At 53.3% G+C, this 25,183-nt stretch overlaps 1 protein-coding gene across 8 annotated transcripts in view; it reads left to right on the top strand.

Moving 5' to 3' along the window:
- Positions 1-24,275, top strand: part of RNF216 (ring finger protein 216) — a 65,404-nt gene extending 41,129 nt beyond the window's left edge. For all 8 annotated transcript variants that reach the window (XM_021412268.1, XM_021412262.1, XM_021412265.1 and 5 more), the window contains exons 14-17: positions 11,743-11,840; positions 14,235-14,457; positions 21,055-21,124; positions 21,561-24,275. In XM_021412268.1, the coding sequence (XP_021267943.1) occupies positions 11,743-11,840; positions 14,235-14,457; positions 21,055-21,124; positions 21,561-21,880 (711 nt within the window). In that variant the 3' untranslated portion in view covers positions 21,881-24,275. The remainder of the gene's footprint in view (positions 1-11,742; positions 11,841-14,234; positions 14,458-21,054; positions 21,125-21,560) is intronic.

Raw genomic sequence — 25,183 nt, 5'->3', positions numbered from 1 at the left:
AAGGATCAGTTCTGGAAACGTTCTTCCCTTTGGGGCACTGAGGGAACATTAGGGATATTGTGTAGGAGCCACGCATCATGTGAGTAAGCATCCAGCAAGTTTTCCATGCAAATTTCTGGACATGTAGTAATGAATTCCAGTAATGATTCGCTGCTGACTTACAACATCAGAGATATTGTGAGAATGTGCACATTCTAATAGCGTGTTTACCAGCAAGGCTCCAGCTGCCAGGCTGGTACACCAGCACGGTGCAGATGGCTTGCTATTTATACTGCTGTTGTGCCTGGAGCAGATTCCTCCATGTTGCTACTGTCTGGAGGGAAAGTCAACGTCTGCGGGGAGCTGCAGGGCTGTGTTGTCTGGGAAGGACAGGCAGTGCCAACAGACCCAGTTCTATTCCAGGGGCTCTTTAGGAATCTCCTCGCTGATCCTGTGTAGGTGGAGTGGATCCTTATTAAGAATCATGGAATATCCTGAGTTGGAAGGGACCCATGAGGATCATCGAGTTCAACTCCAGTTGTATTTTTAAGCGTGGCTGCTGTAAGGCATGTTTCCACTTAGATCTGGCACCTGGCTGTACGCTTGTCCCTTTCTAGCACAGACCCCAAGGAGCACATTAACACTGGCTTTTTGTAGCTGTCGTTCTCCCAGAATTGTTCACGAGGAGAGACTAAACTTATCCAGCTGCCTGTAATCAAGACGTGGGATGATTGCGCTGGTGAGGCAGCCTGTTGTGTCTTGTTAAGCACAAATAGAAATTCCAAGGAAGGATGGGATAATTAGAAGCAATCCGGTGGTTCTTGTGACTGTATAAAAATAACAGGGCTTTTTAAGGGCTTATTTTTAGCAGCCTCGTGTGACAAAAGTTTTGTGGAGTTTTGGGGCAGGGGATGATGGGATGAGGTACAGCACCTGCTTTGGGAGGCTGTGCTGGGCAAGGGGCTGCCCCTCGGTCGTGCACATGGGAACCACGGTAGGGAAGAAGCTCTGAGACACTGAGAATGAAGCTGTGCTGCTTTCCCTTTCTCTCAAAACGCCTTTCTTATAAAGCTTCAGCTGTGTTGTGCTTGCAGTGATGGCAGCCTCCCCCACAAAGAGTGGATGTCTCGGAGTCTTCACACTGCTTTTTCTCCCCGAATGCCATCATGCAGACGTTAGCTCAGCTAATAGGACTTGACAAACTGAAGCTTGGGTTCATTTTTTCTTCTGGATTCAGAATCAGTTTTGTGGCTTTCACCCAACTCCTGCTGCATTGTTTTAGATGATTCTGAAAGTGAAACCAGTCCCGAACAAAAAATGGAATTGTGCCGTCAGCTTTTGGGTATGTCCGAAATGCAGCACGCAGCACGGCCATGTAGCCTTCATTTTGTGTAGGCAGGTTGGCGTGTGCTTGTCTTGCACGGTGTGAAGTTAGGAAAATACTGTTTTGCCTTTTCATTTAAAAAAAAAAAATATTTCTAAATCAAATCCCTCCTGCCTGCTCTTATGTGTGGAACAAGCGTGCCTGCTTGAAGCTGAGGAATTCAGGCCAATATCAGATGGAAGAAACGTGGGCTTGCTAAGCAAACACAAACATGCCCTAACTGAAAGGGCAAACGCATTCCTGATTGGGATGAAATTCTCAGCTTGTTAAACATCGTTTTCCAGGAGGTGCATAATGAGGGCTGCTTTGAAGGAGGTGTTCAGTCCCCTCCTGATGTGCATCCCAAGTGTCCTCACTGCCTGTTTGCTGCAATCCCTTTTGTTTTCCTCTTCTATTGTCTCCCTTAAAGCAAGCCAGCTGTGCTTCTCTGGTGTCCTTGTCCGTGTGCATCCCTGTGGGACGTGGGGAAAACCCTTCAATCCCTGCAGTGGCAGTGGTGGCCTGCGGTGTTTCCGTTGTTTGAAGGAAGTGGCTGAAGTTCCTCCTCGCTGACTCTCCTCTGTAGATATGTGACAGAATGGGTCTTTGCCTTTTATGGCCAGTAGTGCTGGTTTCCCCTCCCAGTACAGTCCTGGGTCAGAGGTGGAAGCGGACAGCCGGGCAGGGGAAGGGGCTGGCTTTGCCCGCTCCCGCCGGGTGGAGATGGGATTTGCAACACAGCAAATTCGGGGCTAAAATAAACCCGGTTACGACATCTACCCAGAGGTGCCGGGTTTGTTTGCTTGAGGAGTGTCTTAAGCTTTGGTCTGGTTGCTTAAGACTGCAATTAGGAATCCTGACTACCCTCAATTTCATGGGGTAAAGTTTATCTGCCCAGCCACAGTGGTCTGATTGAGCCGAGGTAACTGATTGAATCTGGATATGAAGACAATACTCTCTTTGTGACAGTTACCTGCAGTGTTTTGCACCAAATGAGGTGTCTTGGCCTTCTGTGGACATCTCAATAGTTTTATTCCTGGCCTCTAAGGAGCCGTTTTATACCGCGCTTAATGTGGTCTTTGTGCAGGACATGGGCATTGGCTTCACTCCTTAGCTGAGAGGTAACGTCCCTCTGGGTGGTAATTGCAGATGGTGCTGGTGAGCCAAAAGCCAACTTTCTCAGCCAATAATGTCTTTTGCAAATCATCTGTGACCACGAATGGTTTGATAAATTTGAACCTTTAAAGTATTTTTCTAATAAAGTGAATCTCCTGTTTCTTGCTACAAAGTGCTTCATATCCCATTTCACGACTCAAATCCAAATGGGTTATTTGGCAGTCGTTTCAACTGCTCCATTTTCAAGTGGTGCAGCTCTTGTTTCTTCCCCGCGAAACACGTTGGCTGCTGCTGTAGTTTCAGTTCTTATTCAACCCTTGAACTCTGAAACTGAGATACAAAAGGCTACCTGGCTGGGAGAGCCAGTTCCCAGGGCTGTTGGTGAGCTCCTTCGCTTGCAGTGGCTGCAGACCTAAGCAAGATGGAACCTGGTAAGCGAACCCGTCCCCATTCCCCCAGCAGGCAGCGGGAGGGCTGTTCTCACCTGGCCAGACAGGTTGTGTTGTCCCTGCATGCACCTCTGAACAAGCAAGTTGGGCATCCAAGGCAGCAGCGGCGGATGCGGGCTCACATATCTCAGCACATCGCAGGTCCTGTGTTGAGTGGCAGATAACAGCTCCCAGAAAGGTGTCTCAGGGCTGGATGCCTTCCCAGCTGGCTGCAGGAAGGGTTGTTCACGTGGAAAACCTCATCCTCATGGTTGCCAGCTGGTCTGTAGGAGCTAAATGCTTCCCCCTGTGATGGCGAAGCAGCTTGGAAATGGTTTTCAGTAGCAAATGCACATTCTTCAGCTCCGTTTTAACAATAGTGTGTTTGTGAGTGCATTTTTTTTCCCCTTAACTATACAATAGGGATCCAAGGAAAAAGAGAACAGAATCTGTAAACTGCTCTGGGGCTGGGAAAATGGTCAAAACCGGTCCTGTTTCTAAATGCTTCATTTGTACTGCCCAGTGCATCGATTTAACCCCTCAGTGTCCCACGCTGCGGTTGTGTCGGTGCTGGGTTACCCTCTGAGGGCACAGCCCATCCCAGCAGCAGATGCAGTGGTGAATGAGCCGGGACCCTTCCATGGAAACCTGGCCGACAGCGATCATGCAACATGAAATGTGCTGGTTGATTTTGCTGATGTGCTTGGGTCGTGGCAGAAATTGCTGCTGCTGCTCAGGAATTACTGCTGTTTCTCAAGCAGATCCCTGGAGATGAGGCGGCTTGCACATTTTTTTTTTGTCTGTAACAGAAGGCAGGCTTGCAACATCTCGGCTTCATGGGGTGGTCGGGCCGTGCAAATAATTGATCGGTGCATTTAATTAAACTGCTTTAGTGAAGCAGGGGAGAAGAGCGGAACCGGTGTTTCTGATCAGTGTTTGTGAGCAGAACAGAAGGGGAAGTGCTTTACTTGGGATTTCACAACGAAAAGCATTGCAGCTCTCTCTTCCCGTCTCACTTCTGTTCAGCTGAGCCTTCCTCGGTGTGACGCTGAACTCTGCACATGTGTCAGTGCTGCAGGGCTCCGTGTTTGTCTCGTTTTCCCAACCCTTCCCTGATCTCACGTGGCTGCGGGGAAGCGCGCTGCCTTGCTGGATGGCCAGCTTTTGTTTCAGGGCTAACTCAGCTTAGCGTTACTTTATGCAGGCCCGAGGTGGTCCCCCTCTTATTCCAAACCCCCGGATTTTTCTCCGACAATAAAAAAAACAAAACGTGAATCAAAGGAGATGATAGGACTTAAATATCCTATTCCCTGGCAGCAGCTCCCATGCAGACAAGGCATGCTGCATCTCCCACAGCTGTGGGGCAGCAGGTGGCTGTCACAGGGCCTGGGAAGCCATCCTGAGGGGTCACCTCTGGGGCTTCCTTGCCACCTCTGCTCCAAAGGAGAACAAACCCAAGCCCAGCTGTTGGTGTGGACTTTAGCGGTGCTTTAGGCACAAGAGCAAGTGGAAATGACATCTGAGGGCTCTGAAAGAGGAACTGGTCAGCTGCTTGCACATCCATTTCCCTGATTAGCCCTGAATGCTTCGCTGGGCTTTGTTGTGGTGCGTGCTCATTTGCTTGGTGTCCGTGGTGTTCTTATTGAGCAGGCATCAGAATCGTGCTGCGGGAGGCAGCCCGGTGTGTGTCCACAATGGGATACAGCCTCTCCCCACGCTGCTCTGCGCCGTGCTTTGGGTTTCACGAGGCCTCGCAGGCTGTGCTGGTTCAGCCTTTGCTTTTACCACCAACTTACTGTAGCGTGGCACATGGGCTGCGGGTGACTCGCTGTCACCGTGGAGGATTTGGAAGATGGAGGTGTGCAGGTCAAAGGGCCGCTCTGCTTCCCTGCCTTGGATGCTACAGCTGCCAGTGCTATGGGGCTGAACGTTATGCTCTGTGTCTCATGCAGCCCAAACTCAGGGGCTGTGTGTCCTCCTCTCTTAGTGCCAGCACACAGCCTGCATGGAGAGGCACGTGTAGGAGAGAACTCTGTGCCATGTAGACATTAAAGCAAAAAAAGTCACCTGAACTTCTGAGGTATCAGGAAGCATTTTGCTCTCGTTTTCCTGTAGCTCTTTATCTTTGCTGGTTCTATGTGTTTTGGGTTTTTTTCACTATTATTGTGGCTAGCTTCACGCTAGGAGCGCCGTACTGGTGGGGCTTTCCCTCCTTCAAGGTTAATTTCCCTGACAAAACAAGCTGGCCTTGCAGTTCCTGAGGTTCCATTTGGCCAGCTTGCTGGCGTAGCCTTCCTGCTCACAAAGTTCTCATCTCTCATCCCGTGTGTTACAATGACCTGCAGTGTTTGCTTATGCTGTACCCTTAAAGAAAAGCTCTAAATTGGAAATGAGTTGTGCTAACGCTGCTGAATTACCCTCAGAATTGCCACATTGCAGAGGCTCCTTAGAAGTGGCCGTGTCACACAAACGCAACTGTGGATGGAAGAGAGGACATCTGGAGATGGGTTCCTGGAGTGATCCTTTAATGCATAATGAAACCTAGGGGAGAGGGCAGCGCGGCTGGGAGAGGCTGTCTGTCTGCAGTCCTGGGTAGGGATTTGCATGGGGTGAGGTGGGGGATTTGCTTTGTCATGTGGTGGTGTAAGAGGGAAGTTTCAAAATTAACTTCAGTGATTGTTCCTCCTTGCAGTCTTGCAATGCTTCGTTAGCGGATCTCTCTGCAAATAAGATAAGGTGTTGCCATCGTAACACCTTAACCATCCTGTTATCTTTGGGTGCAACCCCTGGAGTTATCCTTTACAGCCAGCTGCTTGTCTGCAAAGCTGAATGCATCCCTGCCCCATTGTTCCACCCACCCCCCTGCTACTCTTGGTGTTATTATTTATCCCTGCTAGATTTTGTGATTTAGAGCACAAGCTGTTGGAAGCAGCATCCCATTTTGTGCGAGGCTGTGTATAGGATTAAACAGATAACCTCTTAGATCTCCTCTGCCAAATGGAGAGAGGCAATCTGCAGTGGGGGGTGATGCAGCAGGGTCAGCGCTGAGAGCTTTGAACCCATCCGCTAGTATTTAATTATTGACCGTGGCCAGGAAGGCGTATAGCTGTTATCTGCAGTCAGTCCTGCAGATCTACAGCCTGTGGTTAACAGCTGCACACAGGGCTCCAATAGCACGTACCGAGTTTCTCTAGCTTCCTGCCCTAGGAAAGAGCGGTATGCCTTCAGGTATGCTGATTTAAACACCATCTTCAGCACGAGGCCTGTGTTTAACCCGCCCTCGCAAAGCGGCCCAGGGCTGGGTTCCCCTGCCTGCACCGCCAGAATTCTTGAACGTTTTTGACAAGATGAAATTAAAGCGTGCTCCTGTTCAGCAGAAGGGCTGTTCCTCTTATCCTGAGTGTGTTCTGGTAGGTGAGCACGAGAGCAGCGAGCAGGTTCTCTTGTAGCAGCTTCCCCCCGTGACCAGTGCTGTGGGGTGCTGGTGCAGAGCAGCACGTCCTGTGTGAAGCTGCAGATATTTCTGTTCTGGGTGCCTAACTACCACAACCAAACCGCTGCTAATCTGGCCTTTAAAGCTGAGCTTGTTGGGGGGGAAGGGAGAAAAAGTTTTCTTGGGTTTCCAATAGATGTTTTGGGAAATGTAGGATGAGAGGGAATGGCCTCGAGTTGCGGCAGCGGAGGTTCAGGTTGGGCATTAGGGACACGTTTCTCCCCTGGATGAGTGTTCAGGTGCTGGCACTGCTGCCCAGGGAGTGGTGGGGCCACACGGAGGTGTTGCAGAACCACAGAGATGTGGCACTGAGGGACGTGCTTTGGTGTCATGGTGGGATGGGGTGGGAATGGGCTAGGGGATCTTGGAAGGCTTTTCCATCCTTCACGATTCTAAATTGTGGATAACAGAGATGTGAGTGTGCCATGGCCTGAGGCAGGCACGGGACAGGAGTTGCCAAGCACTGACTTGGATGGCACAGACCTCAGGACCTGCATGCATCCTGCAGGCGTCCTCACCCTCCCTGTGCGTTGCTGGAAGCAGAAGGGCTCCGTGTGCCTGCGGTGTCTTGAAGGTGGGGGCTTGATATGCTCAGTTTAACAGGAATATTGGCTGGAGCTGCCACTTCTGGTAGCCCTGTTTTATATGTGGCTGTAAGAGCTTTATGCAACACAGCTGACGTGTGTCGGGTATAAGTGTGGATTTTCCTTATCCAGCTTTTGACTCCCCATCACCAACAGTGCTCCATTTATGCCCACCCTCTGGCACCTCCATAGAGGCTAGTAGGCTAGTCCAAGGCTTGCATCTCTGCTTTATTTCTCCTGCTGCAATAAACTAGGGCTGTGCGAGGCAGGCAGACCCATGTCCCCGGGCTTCTCCCAGCACTGCGGTGTGAGCAGCAGCCGCTGAGCGGCAGCGCTGCCCGAGGAACAGTGCTCTGGGAGGAGGAGGAGGAGGAAGAGGAGGAGGAGGAGGAGGAAACCACCCCGCACTGATTTCCTCTAACAACTGCTTCATCACCGCTCGCCCGTCCTGCCACGCCGCGCGGCTGTTGTGTGTTTGGGAGCAGTGCCAGTTCTTGGAGCAGAGCTGCGGTCCCTTCTCCTCTTTGCACACCGTAAAGCTGGCTCTCTCCTAAATGGATCATCTCGGGCTGGGTTGTATCCTCTCTATCCCAGCTTAACGTATAGGAAATCCCAGGAAGAGCCCAGCGGGAGCTTGCTCACAAGAGCTTATCGGCGCTGGCTGTGCTCTCGTTCAGCCACTTCTATGCCCGTTTTCGGATGAGGGCAGTGCCGTGGGCACTCAGCGGGGAGCAAGGCTGTGTGCTTCTCCCTGCTTTCCCATTAACTCGTCTGGTTGGGAACTGCCGCCCTTTAATTAAACCAGCGCAGTACGGAGTTGCTATTCTGAGCCTTTTGCATTCACATCTGGTTTGGGGTAAAACTTGGCTGGTTTGAGGTTAGCCCGCGCTATTGTGTCTCTAAGAGCAGGAAGGAGCAAGGAATCGATCTGGGTCGAAGGGCTGCGATGGCTTCGCCTCCCCTTGGCTCGCAGCAGGGAGCACAGCCACCAGCGTCCCCATGTGTCCGTCAGCGGGGGCTGGTGGGGACCCCGCGGGGCGGCAGCAGGAGGATTTAATTAACAGCATATGGAGAGTTAAGGAAGCGCTGGGCTCTGCTCAGAGCCACCGCTGCGAGCTGGAGGGCGGCGATGACAGCCCCGTGTGCTGCCTGTTGGTTACGCTGAGCTTTTTTTTTTTTTTTTTTTTTTAGTATTTTGTTTCTTGGCCACCCCTCTTTGCGTTTTGCTCAGTCAGTAAATGGCTTCGTGTAAACTCCTCCAGAAGCGGCAGGCACGCAGGAATGCCGTGGGCCGTGCAAACAGCCCCTGATCTGTTTGCATCCTCTGTTTCCAGCCGTGCAGCTCGCCCAGGTTGGCAGCAGCCTGGGGCCGGGGGGACGCTGAGGGCTCGGGGCTTTCTTCCCCCATACGTGGGCTGGAGCTCGCAGGGTTATTTTTAGTCAAGGGTGGAATCAGAAAGAAAATAAGTTTGGGCTGTGTTTGAGAACTGCAGCGTCTGCAGTGTGAGGAGCAGTGGAAGTGCTGAGGAAGGCCCATTCCCATAACACGCTTCCTTCCGCCTTCATTAGGTGCTGGAGCAATTAAGAGGGGCCGTCGCAGGTTGTGATGCCCGAAGCTCAGGCTGCCCTGAGCCAGGCTGGCCCCGAGCACAGAAAGCTGCTGACCCTGGGAACAAAGGATCCTCCTGAACCCAAACGTGTTTGTGTTAATCCCGGCTGCTTCCTGGCGGCCGGCGAGAGGAAACGGAGCTCTGCCTTTAACAGCTGCACGGCGAGGAGATTACAGAGCCATGGAACACCCTCTCCATCACATCCTCCCCTCTACTGTCCCGGCCCAGCGCCCTGTGGGCTGTCCCAGGCTGCCTGCCAGGCTAGGCAGATGCAGCAGGCAGGGGATGCTTAATCTCCTGCATCCGTGCACGGTTCCCAGTGCCAAGGCTCCTTCAAACCTGAAGCCCTGAAGCGCAGGCTGTATAACTGTACCTGCCTGTTGAAGTGGGCTGGGAACTGCAGGAGAAATGCAGTGGATTCATGAGGAATTGAACTGAAATGCTGCTAAAACCCGAGTGAAGAATGCTTTCCCACATTGCATAGTGCTCATGGGGCACTGAAGGAGAAGCTGGACGGCCTGTTGTGTTTGGGGATGGGGGTGGAAGCTGCAGGGGGTGGGAAGGATGCGTTCCCCCTCTGTGTGGGCTTAGAGCTGCCTTGCCGTGCAGTAGCCTGTCTTGGTGCCAAGGTTACACAATAGAGATAAGCTAGGGCGTCTGCAGAAAGTCAGCCATCCTACTGTGTGTTTAGGTTAATTAATATGGAAATGGCAGAGCACGTTTCCTTATCGAGCAAAAAAGCTGTTTCTAAAATAAAAGAACCCTCTGTGGAAGTTCTGTGGAGATCAGAATTGTTATTGCACGGGAGGTGCAGAACAATTCCATCGGCCAAGCAGGTTTGATTCAAAGAAGCGTAAAAATGCAGAGTGTCATCTTCTGAGCTCAGGCGGTGGCTGTGACTGTGGTTATGGCTTTGGAGCAGCTCCCTTTGCCTGAACCATAGGCTGTTGTGTGGAGGGATCCGACAGGAGCTCCTGTACCCACAAACAATGGGCCGTTGTGCTGGGGGAGCAGGGAGAGGAGTTGCGTGGAGCTCTGGCAGCGGCTTGTGCATCGTCACATCTGTCCCATCTCAATCTGGGAGGAGGCAGCTGGGGGCAGGGGATGTACCCAGCTGGGGGCAGGAGTCGAAGCCGTGGGGCTCTGTTCTTTGGGGTGCTCAGCTGCAGCTCCCTGCACGGTGCTCGCCCCAAATGGAGGAGTGCAGGGCATTTGGGAGGCTGCGTGCCGTGCCTGTTCCCTTCCTCCTCCACTGTCCAGGAATCCGTTTTCCCGGGTGTAGGAGACAAGTGTTTGGCAAACGGCGGCAGCCGCAGCTCAAGGGAAGGCGTTGTTTTTAAATCACCGCGGCACTGGAAGCGAGGGTGGTGGTAATGACAAAAGGCAAAGGGGAGGGCTTGGTACCAGAGCCCGAGCAGCACCATCTGCTGCGGACGGGCATCTGATTCGGCAGCGAAAGAGGCTCCTGGAGTTAAGTAGTTGGGAATTGCAGGCTCCTGGCTGGAGCGCCTGCCAACCCTTCTGGCAAAAAGCTGTTCAGTCTTTGTTGCTGGCATGTGAAAGTGGCTCCGTGTAGCAGGGCTCCAGCGGCTGGTTTTAACCCTTGGTGTGCACAACCGTCCAGCGCTTGTGACCTTGGAACGGCCTGAGCGGTGAATGAAAGGGGAGGGAGGCTGCTGGCCGTGCTGTGTGGGGGTCCTGTGACGCTTTAGGACGCTTGGCTCTCCTCTTCCTACAGCCGTGTGCCCTGCAACGTGCAAATTATCCTGCCTGGTAAGCTGCACGAGGGGCCCTTAATTCCTGAGATGAAAGCACAAGCTACGAGGCATCTCCCAGTGAGCACAAACACAGACAAGTCGACATTTGGCACCCTCCTAGGGGCGGCTTCCTTGGAAGCTTTGGTCTCCGTCCTGTTTGTCTGACGGGCGATCAAAAGCGCGCTGCTGCCTACGTGTGTCTCTGAGCAGAGAACAGGCCAAGAGCTGAGCAGGACTCGGTCACACTACGGCTAATTGTGGTGTGTATGCTCTGAACGTCCGATTTCTTTGTTAAAAGAAGTGAAGGTAATGCACTCTAAAGGGTGTCTCGGTGCTCTGGTTGTGTGACTGGGGTAGGGCAAGGCTGGTGGGGCCGTGTGGCGGAGGGGACGAGGATGCTTCGCAGCCAGATGGTTTTCCTGCCAGGGGAGGAGGTTGGATTTGAAGCCTGAGTCCCAGCCATCCTGAAGATGAAACACTTGGATGGCGAAACGTGTGCTTCTTCCAAGTTTGATTTGGGTGTTTTTTAATCTTCCTCAAATTAAAGGAAAAATCTCTTGTTTGACCCAAAACAAAATTATGTTGTCTTTGGACGGCCAGCAAAAAAAATCAACTGTGTCCCGGTGTTCGTCCAAGCCGCCTTGCCAGCAGTGCCTCCACAGCTCCTGCTCCGTGCAGCCCTACCAGCCGGGCTGAGCCTTGCAGCTGGAGAGTTTATAAGAACAAGAGGGTTCAGTCACTTCCTTTTAAATTTAGTTCAGCTGTTCTGGTGAAATTCATAAATATTTGTTCGTATGCCACCTCTGTTCTATGGATGTGTGTCCACATCCTGCTTTGAAGCTGTTTACTCATGTAAGCCATTCTAACTTTATTTAGTGAGGTTTTACAAAGCTGAATATAGACTCTCATGCCTGTGGGGTGAAGCAGGGTTTTCAGTGCAGCCGCAAAACACCAGCAAGAAGTGCAGCATGTGCTGAACTAAAAGCCCCTTGTACGAAGGTGAAAGGTTTGGGTCAGGAAACACACGGGCCTGCTGGCCTTTGGCATTGTGTTTTCATTTCTGCAGCCTGCTGCTGGAAGTTAGCGGTTGGCCTGGCGGCTGTTCCACGAGTTCTAGGTGGACTGGTGTTGATGGACTCGTTTTATGCTGCTGTAGATAGCTCTGGTTGTGTTTTGTTCCTGGGTTCTCATGCCTTGGAGACTCCATCAGTCCTGTTATTGATGGACTCGTTCTGGTCTCTAGTGGAGGACAGACCCTCTGGGGCCTCGTGGCTCTACGTAGAACTGCCAACCCCATCCTCAACCAGGAATCTGCAACGTATTGAGGGAAGATATGGGAACTCTTCCAATCCCTAATGCTCTGAGTAGTGTGCTGGGTCTTCTCATCCCTTAATGCTTGCTGTTTTCCTCAGGAAACATGTCGGAAGTGCCAGGGGCTGTGGAAGGAGCACATGAACCTCACCTGCGAACAGCTGGCCGAGAAGGATGACATCAAGTACAGGACATCCATGTAAGTAGGCCCCACAAGCTGGCACAAACGAGAAGCAGATAAAATTGCAACAGTAATACACCAGGCACTGAACTGGTGTGGAGGGGATAAGAAACTCAGCTGTTCTTGTGAATGTTGAAAGCTGTGAAGCCTTTCTGGGTGTCAATGCCTTCCATTGTGTCCTGGAGACATCAGGCTGGAGGGGGCAGACAGCCCTAAGATGGGATTTCTTTCTGTGAGAGGTAATTGGCAGTGGATCCAGGTGGTAACCTGAGAACGTGGGAGACTTGTCAGCAGCCCGGCCTGGTGCTCTGGCTGGCCCGGTGTCTCGCAGGCCGGCACCTGGGGAGCCTGTCAGAGGTGGGAAAGCCCGCTGCGTCCTGCTTCCATTCACCTGGGGGAGAAGAGAGGTGTTGTGCAGAGGCAGAGCTGTGTATTGAGTCAGAGTGGCTTCACACCATTTGGAAATCTCCACTGGTGACAACATGCCGAAGCGTGGCTTACTCAGCTGCTGCTTTCGGCTTTGTGGAGGAGACGTGCTCATCTCTGTTCCTAACTAGTCGGCAGGGATCTTTACGAAGTAGTCACTTCGTGAAATACTCAAATGTTTCCCTAACGTCATTTCTCTCCTTGCTGCAGTACATGACGAAATCCGCTGGCTTTAGGAAGCAAGTGAGGGCTGAGCCATGGGGCTGCAGGGTTGGCGCAGTCCGATGGGAGCTGCCCGTGTTGCCCAATCCTTTCCTCTCTGATTCAGTCTGTCTGCTATGAGTAGAGCTCATCTCCACCACTGGGATGCTGAATGACTGTTGCTTGCTCATCCCACAGCCCATACTTCAGAGCAAAATGTCGTTACAGATTTGATATGGCTTCTTGCCACTCCTTTCCCTATAGGAAAGAGGGGTGAGAAGGAGGAGAAACAAGTTGTCATGTCCCTAATATGGAAAAAAAAAATCAGTTTCAAAACCTTTGGCAGATTGTTGCGGCAGATAGGTGAGTCGCACTGCACGATACAATGGAAGCTTCCTTTTGAAGCCCTGCGTAAGGAAAGGGAAGCACAGCTGGAGCTCAGGCCAAGCTTCCTGCCTCACTCAGAGTTTCCAAAAAAAGTCTGCATCAGCAGCATCCTGTTGAGCAGAGGAGGGAAGAGCAGCTGCCGCTCAGAGCAGTCAGTCTCAAGTTGATTTTTTTTCCTTCCTGTCTATTCTTAGCCCATTTCCAAAAGCCTGGGCACGCATCGTGCTGGATATAGCTGCAGGGGAGCTCGGTGTAGCTGCAAGGCAGCTGAAATTCCCACTTCTGGCTGCTCGTTTTTCCATTTCACCTCTGGTTTTGCAGATGGAGCAGTTTGAGGGGCTGTGCCGTTGCCTGCTTTGTTGCTGGGATCCTCCTTAAAAATCCCTCCCTGTCATCTCCCAAACACATGTTGGCTTTGCAGATCCCCTGGAGCAGCTGGGTGGAGACGCTGGCTGATGGTTCCGTGCTGCAGGGTCAGCGCAGCCAAGGGGCCGTGCCTCCCTCTGTCCAAATGCATTCCCTTCCCTCTGCTGTCATCAAATTTCACATCTCGATGGTGAATTAAATTGTAACGTGATCCCCGGCGGTCAGAAAATTGGCCCTCGGGCTGACGACTTGTATCCTTAAGTCTTTTAATTAAGTGACCGGTGCTTTCCTCCGGTTCTGTGCCAAAACAGCGTTGCCGTGAGCCAAGCCTTTGCTTGGAGCGTGTCACTGCCAGGCTGCCTGCCGGGGACAGGGACCGTGCCCTGCGCTGCCTTCACACCCCTCCCTGTCTCACGCACCTAAAGCAATAAAACCTCTGGAAGACTTGTGCAGGGAATCTTCCTGGGAAAGCCCAGTCCCTGTGGGGAAAGCTGTGATTGTTTGTCAGCGACTGATTTAAATTCAACAAAAACCAAATAGATCTGTAGCACGGCAGCCAGGATTGGAAACAATATACTGGCATCTTTGTAGCCGCAGCAACAGCCCGACATAAAACCAGCTAGCAGTTGACCAGAGCAGTTTGCTTTCCCCGAGCTTTATCTGCTCCACTGTATTTCTTCGCAGCCGTGTCAGGAATCCATGTGCCCTTTGGTCTCCTCACTTATGGTGTGAATTCCTCCCGATCTGGAGCCCGGCACCGCTGTGTTTTGGCTCGTTTGGAAACCAGAATGGGGGATGCAGCACGCAGGCCGCCATTGACTTTCTTTCACTTAATTTGTTCTCGAGTTGTCATGGGCTGGCTCCAAGTGGAGCTGAGCCCAGACCTCCTTGGAACAGCGGCGGGTTGTGGAGATGGCGTAGGAGGGAAGGAGCGGGAGCGGGGCTGCAGGGATGGTGTCTGAGGAATCGTACCGCGCTGGTGAATGCAAACACCCCTTCTCTGATCCTCCTCCCTCTCCTCTCGTGTCGCAGAGAAGAGAAAATGACAGCTGCCCGGATCAGAAAATGCCACAAGTGTGGGACCGGCCTGATCAAATCGGAGGGCTGCAACCGCATGTCGTGCCGCTGCAGCGCGCAGATGTGCTACCTGTGCCGGGCTGCCATCAACGGGTACGACCACTTCTGCCAGCACCCCCGCTCGCCCGGCGCTCCCTGCCAGGACTGCGCCAAGTGCTCTCTCTGGACGGATCCCACAGTAAGTGAGGGAGGATGCTGGGGAACGTCACGCGCCCTGCTTTCAGTTATCGTTCATTGCCATTGAAATGAATGCTTTCCAATAGAGGGAAACGAGCGTTTTTAGACAGTGCAACGTTTTTCCTCTCCCAAAGCAGCTAAAAAACGCTCTGCAAGCCCGCATCAGCACGGAGTCCCATCTGACTGCAGGTCGTTCCTAGCTTTGCATCCGGGTTGCTGTTCGGTGTGGCTCTGCACCTGCTGTGTTTCTGGTGCCCAATAGCTCTGCTTATCTGCTCGGCTCTGCGAATCCCTTCGTGGAGACAGACTCCTGAAAATGCCTGTGAGCCAAAGGGCCAGAGCTGCAGTTGTGTCTGTTCTCACGGCTGTTGTCAACAGCTGCAAAGGAAGAACTGAAATACTGCTGTGCTATGAGGGAAGCTGTAGTAAGTAACTTGAAACTTTGCTCAGTAATACAGCTTGTAGCTGTGGCATGGGGTAATTTCATACAGCAGCTCTATGAGTAGAGGTTGCCCATACCAGAAACCCAAAGGCAGGAGCTGAATTTCCTGATTTCAGCAGAGTAGCAGAGCAGTGTGAATGTGGATCTGCCTTCTCTGAGCTTCTCTGAGCTTCAGTTGTTCCAATGCTTCTTTGTCTCGGGATGCTGCAGCTTGCCGGCCTGCGCCCAGCATCTCTTGCTGGGAATGTGCGCAATCCTGCGCTGGCGTGGAGCAAAAAGCAAAGCCACTGCGTCTCTCCCTTCTACCAGGGTACACTTCCTAGTCCTCTGCTTGCCTGCCTGTATTCTGCATTATCCGTCAGCGGGAGGTGTTACACTCAACAGAGACACCTGCTTCCAGGTACCCCTGTTTTGGACACGTGGCTGTGCCGTCCCGCAGCCCCCTGTTTCCCCTGTTTCCCCTGTTTCCCCCTGGGACACAACTTGGTGCTGAGTCCTTTGTTCCCATCAGGATGCTGATTGTGCTCGGTAATGGCGTTTGCTCCCAGCCAGAGAAAACATGGGGCCTCTCAAAAAGCTCATACTGTACTTTAAAATAAATAAATAAGCAGGCAGCACAAAGAAAGCACTGTCACCGGGCCCTTTCCAGCTCTCTAATTAACCAGTGTTGTGGCAAAGAAAGATTTCCCACCGTCAGCAAAGAGCTGGCACTGCCTGCTTTGTTTTTGGTGTTCAGGGGAGTTGAAGCGGGGTGACTGTCCTCGCTGCAGTGCAGAGAATAACGTGAAGCTCAGCTGCTGGCTTCTCAGGGTGAAATGATGAGGACCTGTCTGCACTGCTCCCCTTCGTGAGCGATGCTCTTAGAGACAGCAGGACAGTCCCTCCTGGTGATCTGCACCCCTGTGAGCAGGACGTGATGTGGGACATGGGCAATGGGAGTGAGTGTGGATCTGGACGTGGGGATGTGAACCAGCAAAAAGCCATGGCAGTGTCCCGTCCTTTGTCAGGGGTGATGCCATCCCACCCCAGCCCTGCTGGCCGGCATGTGGCATCTTCTTGGATCTTCCTCACTTGCATTTCCTCTTTTTGTTCAATTTCTTTCATTCTGTTGAGGTCGGTAGATGGCTAGTGCTGCCTGCGTGGGAAGAGAGCATCTGCTGTGTGTGCAGCCCTATTTTGCACGCGTGCAAGGGCAGAGATGACAGGGCTGTGTCTGGTGGGCTTTGCAGCCCGTTGCCCAGGAGCACCTCCCTGGAGCAGACTCTGCTGCAAAATGGGGAGGTGCCACCAAAATGTGGCTTTTAGGGGGTGAGGGGACGTTGTGTTGTGCAGAGCTGTGCTTGCAGCAGGCCGGTGGTGCGGTCGCAGGACCCCTGTCTGGTTTTATTTCACGGCCGGGGGCTGCAGCTTTCTGTTGGACCTGGGTAATTTCACACTTGGGTGGAAAATCTGCCTTGGGTCTAATTCCTCATTATTTAAGGCACAGTTTGGGGTTTCTTTAGGGAAGCTTTGTCTCTTCACCAGGCGTTTAATATTGTCTGAGCCTACAATGATTCTTGAGAAAGGATAAACCAACCTATTCACGACTCGGGTTCGGAATGAAAGGCTCGGGGAGCGGCAGCATCTGTGCGTCTTTGTCTGCAGTGATCTTGGGAGAATAAAGCAGACCCTTCCAAACTGCTCGTAAGGAAAGGCTGCTGCTGCCTGTGCTGTAATCAGCCTCGTTCACAAGCATGGGGCGATATTGCTGGCTCAGAGTCGAGCTGCAGCCATCGTGTCACGTGCAGGGTTCTGCTGCAGCCCTGCAAGATGCCAGCACGTGCTGCCCGTGCTCGGCTGCTCCCCGAGGCTGCACGGAGGCTGGTGCGCTGCGGGACGAGGCGTGGGGTGGAGCGGTGAGGACTGAACCTGCAGACAAACAGCAGATCTGGGGCTCAGGGGCTGGGCAGCAGCTTCTGAGTGTCTGCAGCAAACCTGATCCCACGATGCAGTTTGACTGATGCGTTGAGACTGCTTTGGGTGAGCTGGGTTCTGCTCTCGTGTGTGTTGTCTTTAATTCATTACCCGTTTTTGGACTCTTGATCATGCCACGTTGCAGCTTCTTTGGCTTTAAAGTTGATCATATGCTTCTCAGTAACCCTTGAAACACTCCTGGACACCCATCTTTGCAGTTGGAAGTACTGATTGCTGGGGGATGTTTGCAGTTATCCCTCTTGCTAGCACCGTAACCAGGAGCTGTTGAGCAAAGACTGCAAAAATTCAGTTGCATCAAGGAAATGCATGGAATGCACTGACTTCAGTGTTTGGAGGGAAGTCTGCAAGGGCGGGGGTGAAACACCCCCAAACTTAGCTTCTTTCCAACATGCTCTACCATGCCTTAATCAGAAGCATATGGTGAATTCATTGCATGCCCAGAAAGCCATCAGGATGCACCAATAGCAGCGGCTGTTGCTAAAAGGACTGCATTTCTCTGCCCCTCCTCCCCTGCAGCGTTGCTCCTGCAGGAGCAGCCCCCAGCAGCCCCCCCCCCCGGCCCAGCAGCTGATCTGGGAATGATTTGCAACAAAACCCCGTAGTCCTTTGGCCTGAAAATCACTGCGGGTTGATTAGGAACGGCTGTGGCCACACGTATGTGGAAAAAGAAAGCGGTGGAAAGGCAGAAAGGGAGGGGAGGCAACGGTGGCAAACGCAGCCCTGGCCCCTTGCTGAAGGCCGTGGAGCCTTTCCGAAGCTCTGTGAGGATGCTGTTGTTCTGGGCTGGGGGGTTCTGTCTGGGGTTTGGTTCTGTCTGGGGCTTGGTTCTGTTTGGGGCTTGGCTCTGCGTGGCCAGCAGCTCTCTCATTATCTCTCGCTGCTGTGTTTCCTTCCTCCCGTGTTTCCCAGCAGCTCTATGCCCGTGCCCAGCTCTGCACTGGGTGCAGCCCCAAGCACCCCTGCTCGCTGCCGTGTGATGCTGCACACAGTGTGGGCGCATCTTGCCGCGCTTCAGGGCACATCCCAGCCCTGTTGTGTCACTCAGCACCGTGGCAGGTGCTGCAAATAACCTGGCTTGCTTTCCGCAGCACTTGCAGACAGGGAGGGGGTGCAGCTCCCAGCCCTCGCCTTCCCCCTCCTCCCGTGCTGCAGCATCACCCTGCACGTTGTCCCTCACAGTCAGAGCCGAGGGACCCCTCCTTGCTCCCACTCCGTGCCCCAGCCCCCCAGCACTTGGGGCTCTGCTTTTTCCTGTTCCCATTTCTTTTTGCTGTAGGCGAGGCAGCTGACGGGAAGATGACTGTTGATGGAATCAATGCCTCCTTGCACGCAGCCTGCGAGCGGGTGATGAAAATCATCCTCCAGCCCTTACTGAGGCTCAGGAGCCCGCTCAGCAAACAGACACAAGAGGCTTTTGAATCCACGCCATGTGACATCAGCACCAACCCGGCCTGAGCATGGCAATGAAAACCTCATTTTTGGTGCGGATGCTCTGCCCCTAAGTGAATCTCTGCAGTTGCAGTGGGGTCAGAAAACAGCCTTTGATTCTCAAAGATCTAGAGGTGCACTGCAATACCACTCACTGTTGTACTCAGTGCATGTTTGCATCCCTGAGGCTTAGTTCTTGCTCCTGACGGTGCAGCATGCACTAGCCAGGTCTCATGGCATCAGCTCTCCTTCCAAATAGCCCCCAGTCACCTTACTGCGTGCATCCCCCTCTGTTCTGTTCCAGCTGGAATGTGGATCTTCCCAAAGTACCGCAGCTATCGAACCCGTTGCTTTGTGCCAAACCCGATGGCAGCTCCTGCTTTTAAGCAGGAAGGTGCACGTTGTGCCGTGTATTTTTGTTCCCCTGATGTTAATAGGTACCAACCAGCGAGGTCTGCCTCTTTCTGCAGACGGGCTCTGCTCTTAGTGTGATGTGGTTTATGTTATCCCTGCAGACAGCCCTCGCTCTGCAGCTCTGGCAGATGGGGGTTTGCTCCTTTGCTCTGCTCCAGGAGCTGCAGTGATTGGAGCAGCATCCCGGGGGTGCGTGCAGCTGGCGGGCAGATGGTTCTGTGGGGTGGATGGAGCGTAGGGGTCAGCTGCAGGGTAACCCGGGGTCAAGTGGCCCCTGCTGCAGGAGGATCCTAGGGAGTTGTGCTGTTGCTGTGTCAGATTCCCCGGATTTCTGCAGAGCTTATAGGGCCGGCAGCCATGGCATGGCATGGCATGGCATGGCATGGCATGGGATGGATCCATGGCTGGTAGCACTCTGGCAGCAGAATGGCAGCATCTGGAAAGCACTATTTTAGAAAGCTAATTCCAGACACAAACCAAAGCTTTAAGTAGAAGGGAACCTGCTTGTTTCTAGGCTTTAAGGTGAGGTTTTTACCTTTGTGTGGAGGAAGAGAGTAGGGAAGTAGTGTCCTGTTGAGCTCGTTATCTTCTTGCCGTATAGCTTAAAAAAACCCAGACGTGCAAGTGTGTTTTTCTACCTCCAAGCTGCAGTGGGATGGGAGAGGCGGCTGCCTGGTTTCCAATGGCATTGACAAGCAGTGTTCTGGAGACAAAAGCAAACAGATCCTGAAGCTTTGGGGCCACTGCCTGGACAGCAAGGAGCTCTTCTGCCCAGGTCAGCTGCTTTCCAGCTGCAATCTGATGCAGGTTCACAAGAATGGCTCACAAGAGCCATTCTCCAGTGCTTTTTATGGAGACGGATAGGCCGTAATTAACGGGCTGTGGAAGCAACCCGCCTGGATAAAACACCACGTGCAGGAAAGCCTTCATTTCAACCATTGACTCAAAGAGCAATCAAAGGGAGGGAGGTGCTGAGCTCGATGGCTTTGTGCAGATTAAGATAACTTCTGTCTCCAGGGGAAACCTTATCGGTGGTGGGAGCAGAGCACGTCCAGCAAGGTTCCGGGTGCTGCCGGACACGCGTGGAGCTGCGGGGTGGGCTGGGGAGCTGGCTGCTCCAAAGGCACTTGCAGTGCACACGTGAAGCGTATTTTGGGTGTAGTCCCAGAGCACTACTCCAAACAGGGGACATTTTCCACATTAGGAGCGCTCAGGAGGAAGCGTATGGATTTTGGCAGCTACCGTCATTTGTCTTCTGGAAGCGCCAGGTCGTGTTCCATCCCCGGGGACCTGGAGCAGCAGCAAACGCAGCCCTGCAGAGCCCGGGGGGAGCAGGGCACATATGGCAGCCAGGGCAGCTGCTCCTTGGTCCCAGGGAGTTCTCCTCGGCCCTTTGCCTGCTGCTGTGCAGCAAAGAAACTCCCGTGTCCCAGCCTTTCCTGGGAGCGGGCAGCTGAGGGCACAGCACAAGTTGGAGTGCTTTGCTGTTCCGTGCTAATGCTGGCATGGCTTTGTGTGTAGGGGGCTGCCTGCGCCCTATGGGCTCTGCCACCCATGGGTGCCCTTCCTGGCCAGCTCAGGATTTGCATGGTCTTCCTCCAGTTCTTTGTCCTCTGCACTCCCTTGATTCAATCAAGGAGATGCTGGTGGCAGCGCGCTGGGTCCCTGCAGCCACCTGATGCTTAATGGTGAGGTTGGGTCTGGCTGCTGTGATGTCGGGTTGAGAAAAAGGAGGAGGATGAGGGGCAGAGGGGTGCTCTCTATTTCTCATTGAGCACCAGGTCTGGATATTCTGGCTGCGACGTCTAGATAGATATTACAGCAACGTACCATGATTTATGTCCTCCTCGCAGTTACAGATTAGATCTAAATGGCCTCGTTACGGCACCGTTTAGCTACTAGAGCCAGGATTTAAGTTGTGTTAATTCCAGCTGTTGGGCCAAAAACTCAAGAAGTGCTCGCACAGTGTAAATATTTAATAGACTATTGCCATTGAGAAGATTAACAGCTCTCCAGCAACTCTTCGGATGGGCGGAGCTGGGTTGCAGCTCTCTGGTTTCCATCAAGGCGATGAATTTGAGCACTGATCTCCCTGGGAAGCTGATCTAAGCCTCCTGGGCATACTCCATAGAGCCGGCTTGGCTCTGTGTGCGTTGCTCGTGGAGCAGTCCCCTGTTGCAGCCTTGCTTTTGGTGAACGTGGGGCATCCCAGTCAAAGACAACGCAGCTGAATTTGCCTCTTTTTCTGTACAAACACATGGCAAAAGGAAAAGCAGCGCTGCGAGAATAGAAAGTGGCTGCAGCAGGAGTTATTCTGATTCCTTACGCTCTGATTCCTAGGAAGACGATGAGAAGATAATTCAGGAGATTCAGAAGGAGGCTGAAGAGGAGCAGAGGAAGAAAAACGGAGGTAAGTCGCTGTGCTCTGAGATCAGACCGAGGATGACAGCTCAGCATAGGGCTCCCAGCTCTGGGTCTGCTGCCTTCTTCCCACGCTGTGTGCAAGCCATCGCGCTCTTCCTGCTGGGAACCTGTCTGGCTTTGAAGTGCTGCTGCTTGCAGGTGTTGGTGGGACAGTGGGGTGATAAGGGGAACAGAGGCATGCAAGGGGCAGCCCCACGCCTCTGCGAGCGGAGTGTGCTTGTGCTGTGCTGCTGATGGAAGGAGCCAACCTTCCAAGCTCGTGCCTCTGCTCCCTGTGGGGAGGGAGAGCAAGGAAGTCCTGGGAGGAGAAGGGGCAGGCGTGCTTAAGGAACGTGCTGGGAATGGCAGGTGCAAGATCGCAGACCGAGCTTGGTGAGCTTTGCCTGTGGGATGACTGGTTCCTCCCCTTCCTCCCTCTGCAGAGAACAGCTTCAAGCGGATCGGCCCTCCGGTGGAAAAGCCCATGGAGAAAATGCAGAGAATTGAAGTCATCCCCAGACCCGTTCCTCAGAACCTCCATCAGCCGCGGATGCCTCCTTACCCCTTCGTGCACCCTCCCTTCCCGCTGCCCCCCGTCCGTCCCATGTACAATAACATCCCCCTCAACATCGGCCCCATCCCCGCCCCCTACGTGCCCCCATTGCCTAACATGAGGGTGAACTATGATTTTCCCCAGATCAACGTTCAGCTGGAGCACAACTTGCCTATGCACTTCGGCCCTCAGCCTCGGCACCGGTTCTGACCTGGTTCGGAGAGCGTTTGTTGCAGAGTCACTGCAGGACCAAGCCCCTGGTACCATCACCCCGTCCTGCTGCAGCCCCTCGCCGTAGCCAGCTGCAAGGGGAGCTGCTGTGACTCGCACACACCTGCACTACCCCTTATCTAGAGCTTCTCCGGACCTTTACAATCAAACATTTCGACCTGTGCTGCAACAGGGCTTGGTGCTGCATTTCCAAGGTCTCTTCCTATGTTGGGAGTCTTTTTTTTTTTTTTTTTTAATTTGGCAAAGACTATTCAGACAGCTGCTGGGAGGGAAAATGATTCTTGTGGAGCACAGGGGATGCAAAAGATCCTTGAGAGTCTTCCAAAGCTCCAACCTTCCTGCTGGCCAGAGCAGCTGCAGCAGCCTGAGTCCTGCGGGAAGGGAGGAGGGACTTGGCACCTGACTAAGACCTTCAGGAACGAGGTAATGGGACTCTGCTGCCCTAAGCCCAACGTTGGGGTTCCCATGTTCTCCAGCATCCCTGTAACCCGCTAACGCCTCCCAGCAGAAATAAATTGTTCCAAACCAAGTTAACATAGTGTATTTAGCATTTCTCGCTCTGCAAGGAGTGAGGGGATGCAGCAGCCACCTCGCTGCTCATCTGTTTGGCAGCCCAGAGCCACGTCCCATCTCAGGGCTCTAGGAAGCAGAAAACTCGGCCACCCCCACCCTCGAGAACACAACCTGCCCCTCCTGAGGGCTCAGGGCTTCTCCCCCAGCATGAAGCTGCCTCCCAGCTTCCAGCTTTTCTTTTGCTGTTCTCGTGCGGGCATCCCAAATCCCCACCTGCTTCTGGCAGCAGTCAGGGATAGGGAACAGAGAGCTGTGTGTGATGTGTGCTGTTGTGTAAATGCGGGTTACCACCAGCGTGTTCTGCAAACGGGGGCTGTGCTTTGTGTCTGGGACAGCCCCCCCCCAAAAAAAAACAACACAGTGCTTGGAGGGGCAAACCCAGCAGGAGCTCTGGGCTGGCTCTTACCCGTCCCCTGGGCAGTGGTCCCTGGCTTGTTTGGGCTGTGCTGCATCCTGCTCTCCCCTGCTGAGAACCAGCACGGTGCAGTTCCCTGCTGCCTTCCCACCACGTTCCAGCATCCAGGTGTCCCCGGGCCGTGTTTGTTGGTCAGGTAGCACGTCCTTGCCTTTCGGAGCTGAATCTCTGCTCTCAGACGTTTCCTGTGGGTTGAACATATCCAGCAAGCGTTCCTATCCCTCAGTGCCATGGTCTCTAGCATTAATAACAAAGTGGCATTCACTTGCTGCTATCACTTATTATATGTATAATTTTTTTTTTTTTTTTAACTTTTCCTTTTTAATTTATTCCCAGAGGCAGCCCCGGGGCCGTGCTGGTGTGCCCATCAGCCCCACGCCCAGTGTGCTTGAGTCACTGAGGTCTGCCCGCCTCTTTCTGACGGGTGGGTGACGGGTGCTCAGTGCCTCGGCCCTGGGGCTGGGGCTGCACTGGGTGCCTCGCTGCAGCTCACGTCTGGCTGCAGTGCTCTGCAGTTGGTGCGGCAGCGCGGGCTCCCTCATGGGCACAGAGCTGCCCCCTTTGCTGTGCTCCTGCAGCGGCCGTGTCCAGCTCCCGCGTGCCCTCGGCACAGGCAGCACCATGATAGCAAAAGTCAGGCTCCCATTCCTTCTTTTGATGCTTTTCCAGAGATGCACGGCCACATCGGGACCTCAGCCTGGGCAGGGAGAAGTACGGAGATGGAGAAAAGGGGACAGAAGTGTGGTGGTGAGGTGACAGCGGAGGTGGCACGGGGCGGGTGGTGCCCGGGGTCTGTCCCCATGGCTGGGGATCAGTGCCGTCACCTCCCTGGGGCACAGGGCTCATCCACTGCCCCGGGGCGATGTCACACTGCGGGGAGAGCCCTGCAGGGGTAAAGAGAGGGGCAGGGCTGGGGCTGTTCCCCTGCAGAACCACGGTGCTGGGTGCCCGGGCTGCGATGCGAGGGCTGCTCCTTCCCTCTGGCCTGGGAGGTGCCAGCAGCTGCAGTTCCTGGTAGCGTTTGAATCCGTTGCTGGTTCAAGTTGGTTGGTTACAAAAGCAAAGCTCTGCACACCCGGCAGAACCCCGGGCCTGGCTGTGTCCCCTCGTGCCCTGCTGCCCCACAGCGCTCCGTGCTGGAGGAGCCATGGGGCGGAGGCCGTGCCCGGCTGCATCCTCCTACCAGGTACTCATTATGGTTAATTGCGGTGTCTCGTTTTACTTGCCTTAAAGGTGGGGAGAGAAACTTAGTATTTGCACTTAGCAAAACGTCCTATTACGAGAAAGGAACCCTGTAAAGACGTGCATGTTCTGCAACTTTGTATAACAATAGCCGAAAACAAATAGGTTGGTTTATTAAAATAAATAAATAAATATTTTTCTTTACCTCCTGGTAGTAAACCCGTTCTAATATCCCGTGTGTACAGAGTTTCCTGTATTATATTGTAATTTGATTTTTTCTTTTTTTTTTTTCTTTTTTTTTTTTTGTAAATAAATCTGTGCACTCTGGCTTCCAGCTCCGGGCTGTGCTTGCGGGGCGCGGGGCACGGGCACGTCCTCCCCCCGTAACGTGCTCCAAACGCCGTCGGGAGAAATGGGATAGAAAATGGTTTCCAGTCGCTCCTGTAAATGGAAACCAGGAGGTGTGAGCGCGGCTCAGTGGGGCGCGGGGGCTGAAGGCGAGCAGAAGTGCTGACGTTTTCCTGCACGGCTTTCATTTTTGCCTTGTTGATAGCAGCGGAATCGCATCCTTCCTTTGCTCTGCCCTTGTTTGCAGCGCAGGGTCCCACGCCCGCTCTGGGATGTGCTGCACGGAGAGAGCTTTGCCTTTTTTTCCCCTCTTTTTAATCTCCCCATCACCCCGGAGGAGCGGCTCTGACCCACACCGGCTCCAGAGCATCCTGGGGCCGCTGGGCATCACGGAACCCACCCCAGCCTCCACCCAGCGCCGGCTTTGAGGCCGAAGGAAGGAGCCGGTGGGTGCCATCCCACCCCAGACCCACAGCCCCGGGCCCAAACCCACAGCTCCAGCTGGCAGGCTGTGCCCCATGGAAGCCAAAGGGGCGAGGACCCCCCCTGCCCCAACAGACCACACGTCGCCACTCGCATCCGAATGCAGGTCTTGTTTTTTTATTATTCATCTTTTTTTTTTCTTTTCCATTTGAAGCTATTTTGTTGTTGTCGTTTAAGTTATACAAATGGCACTTACAAAAAAAAAAAATAATAATAATTAGAAAAAAAAAAAAATACTAAAACCAACACCCCAAAACGAACAAACCCCCCTCCCCCCCCCC

This window comes from Numida meleagris, chromosome 13 (genome assembly GCF_002078875.1).
Source record: "Numida meleagris isolate 19003 breed g44 Domestic line chromosome 13, NumMel1.0, whole genome shotgun sequence".
Taxonomy (NCBI): Eukaryota; Metazoa; Chordata; class Aves; order Galliformes; family Numididae; genus Numida; species Numida meleagris.
This window is presented reverse-complemented; position numbering and strand designations above follow the sequence as displayed.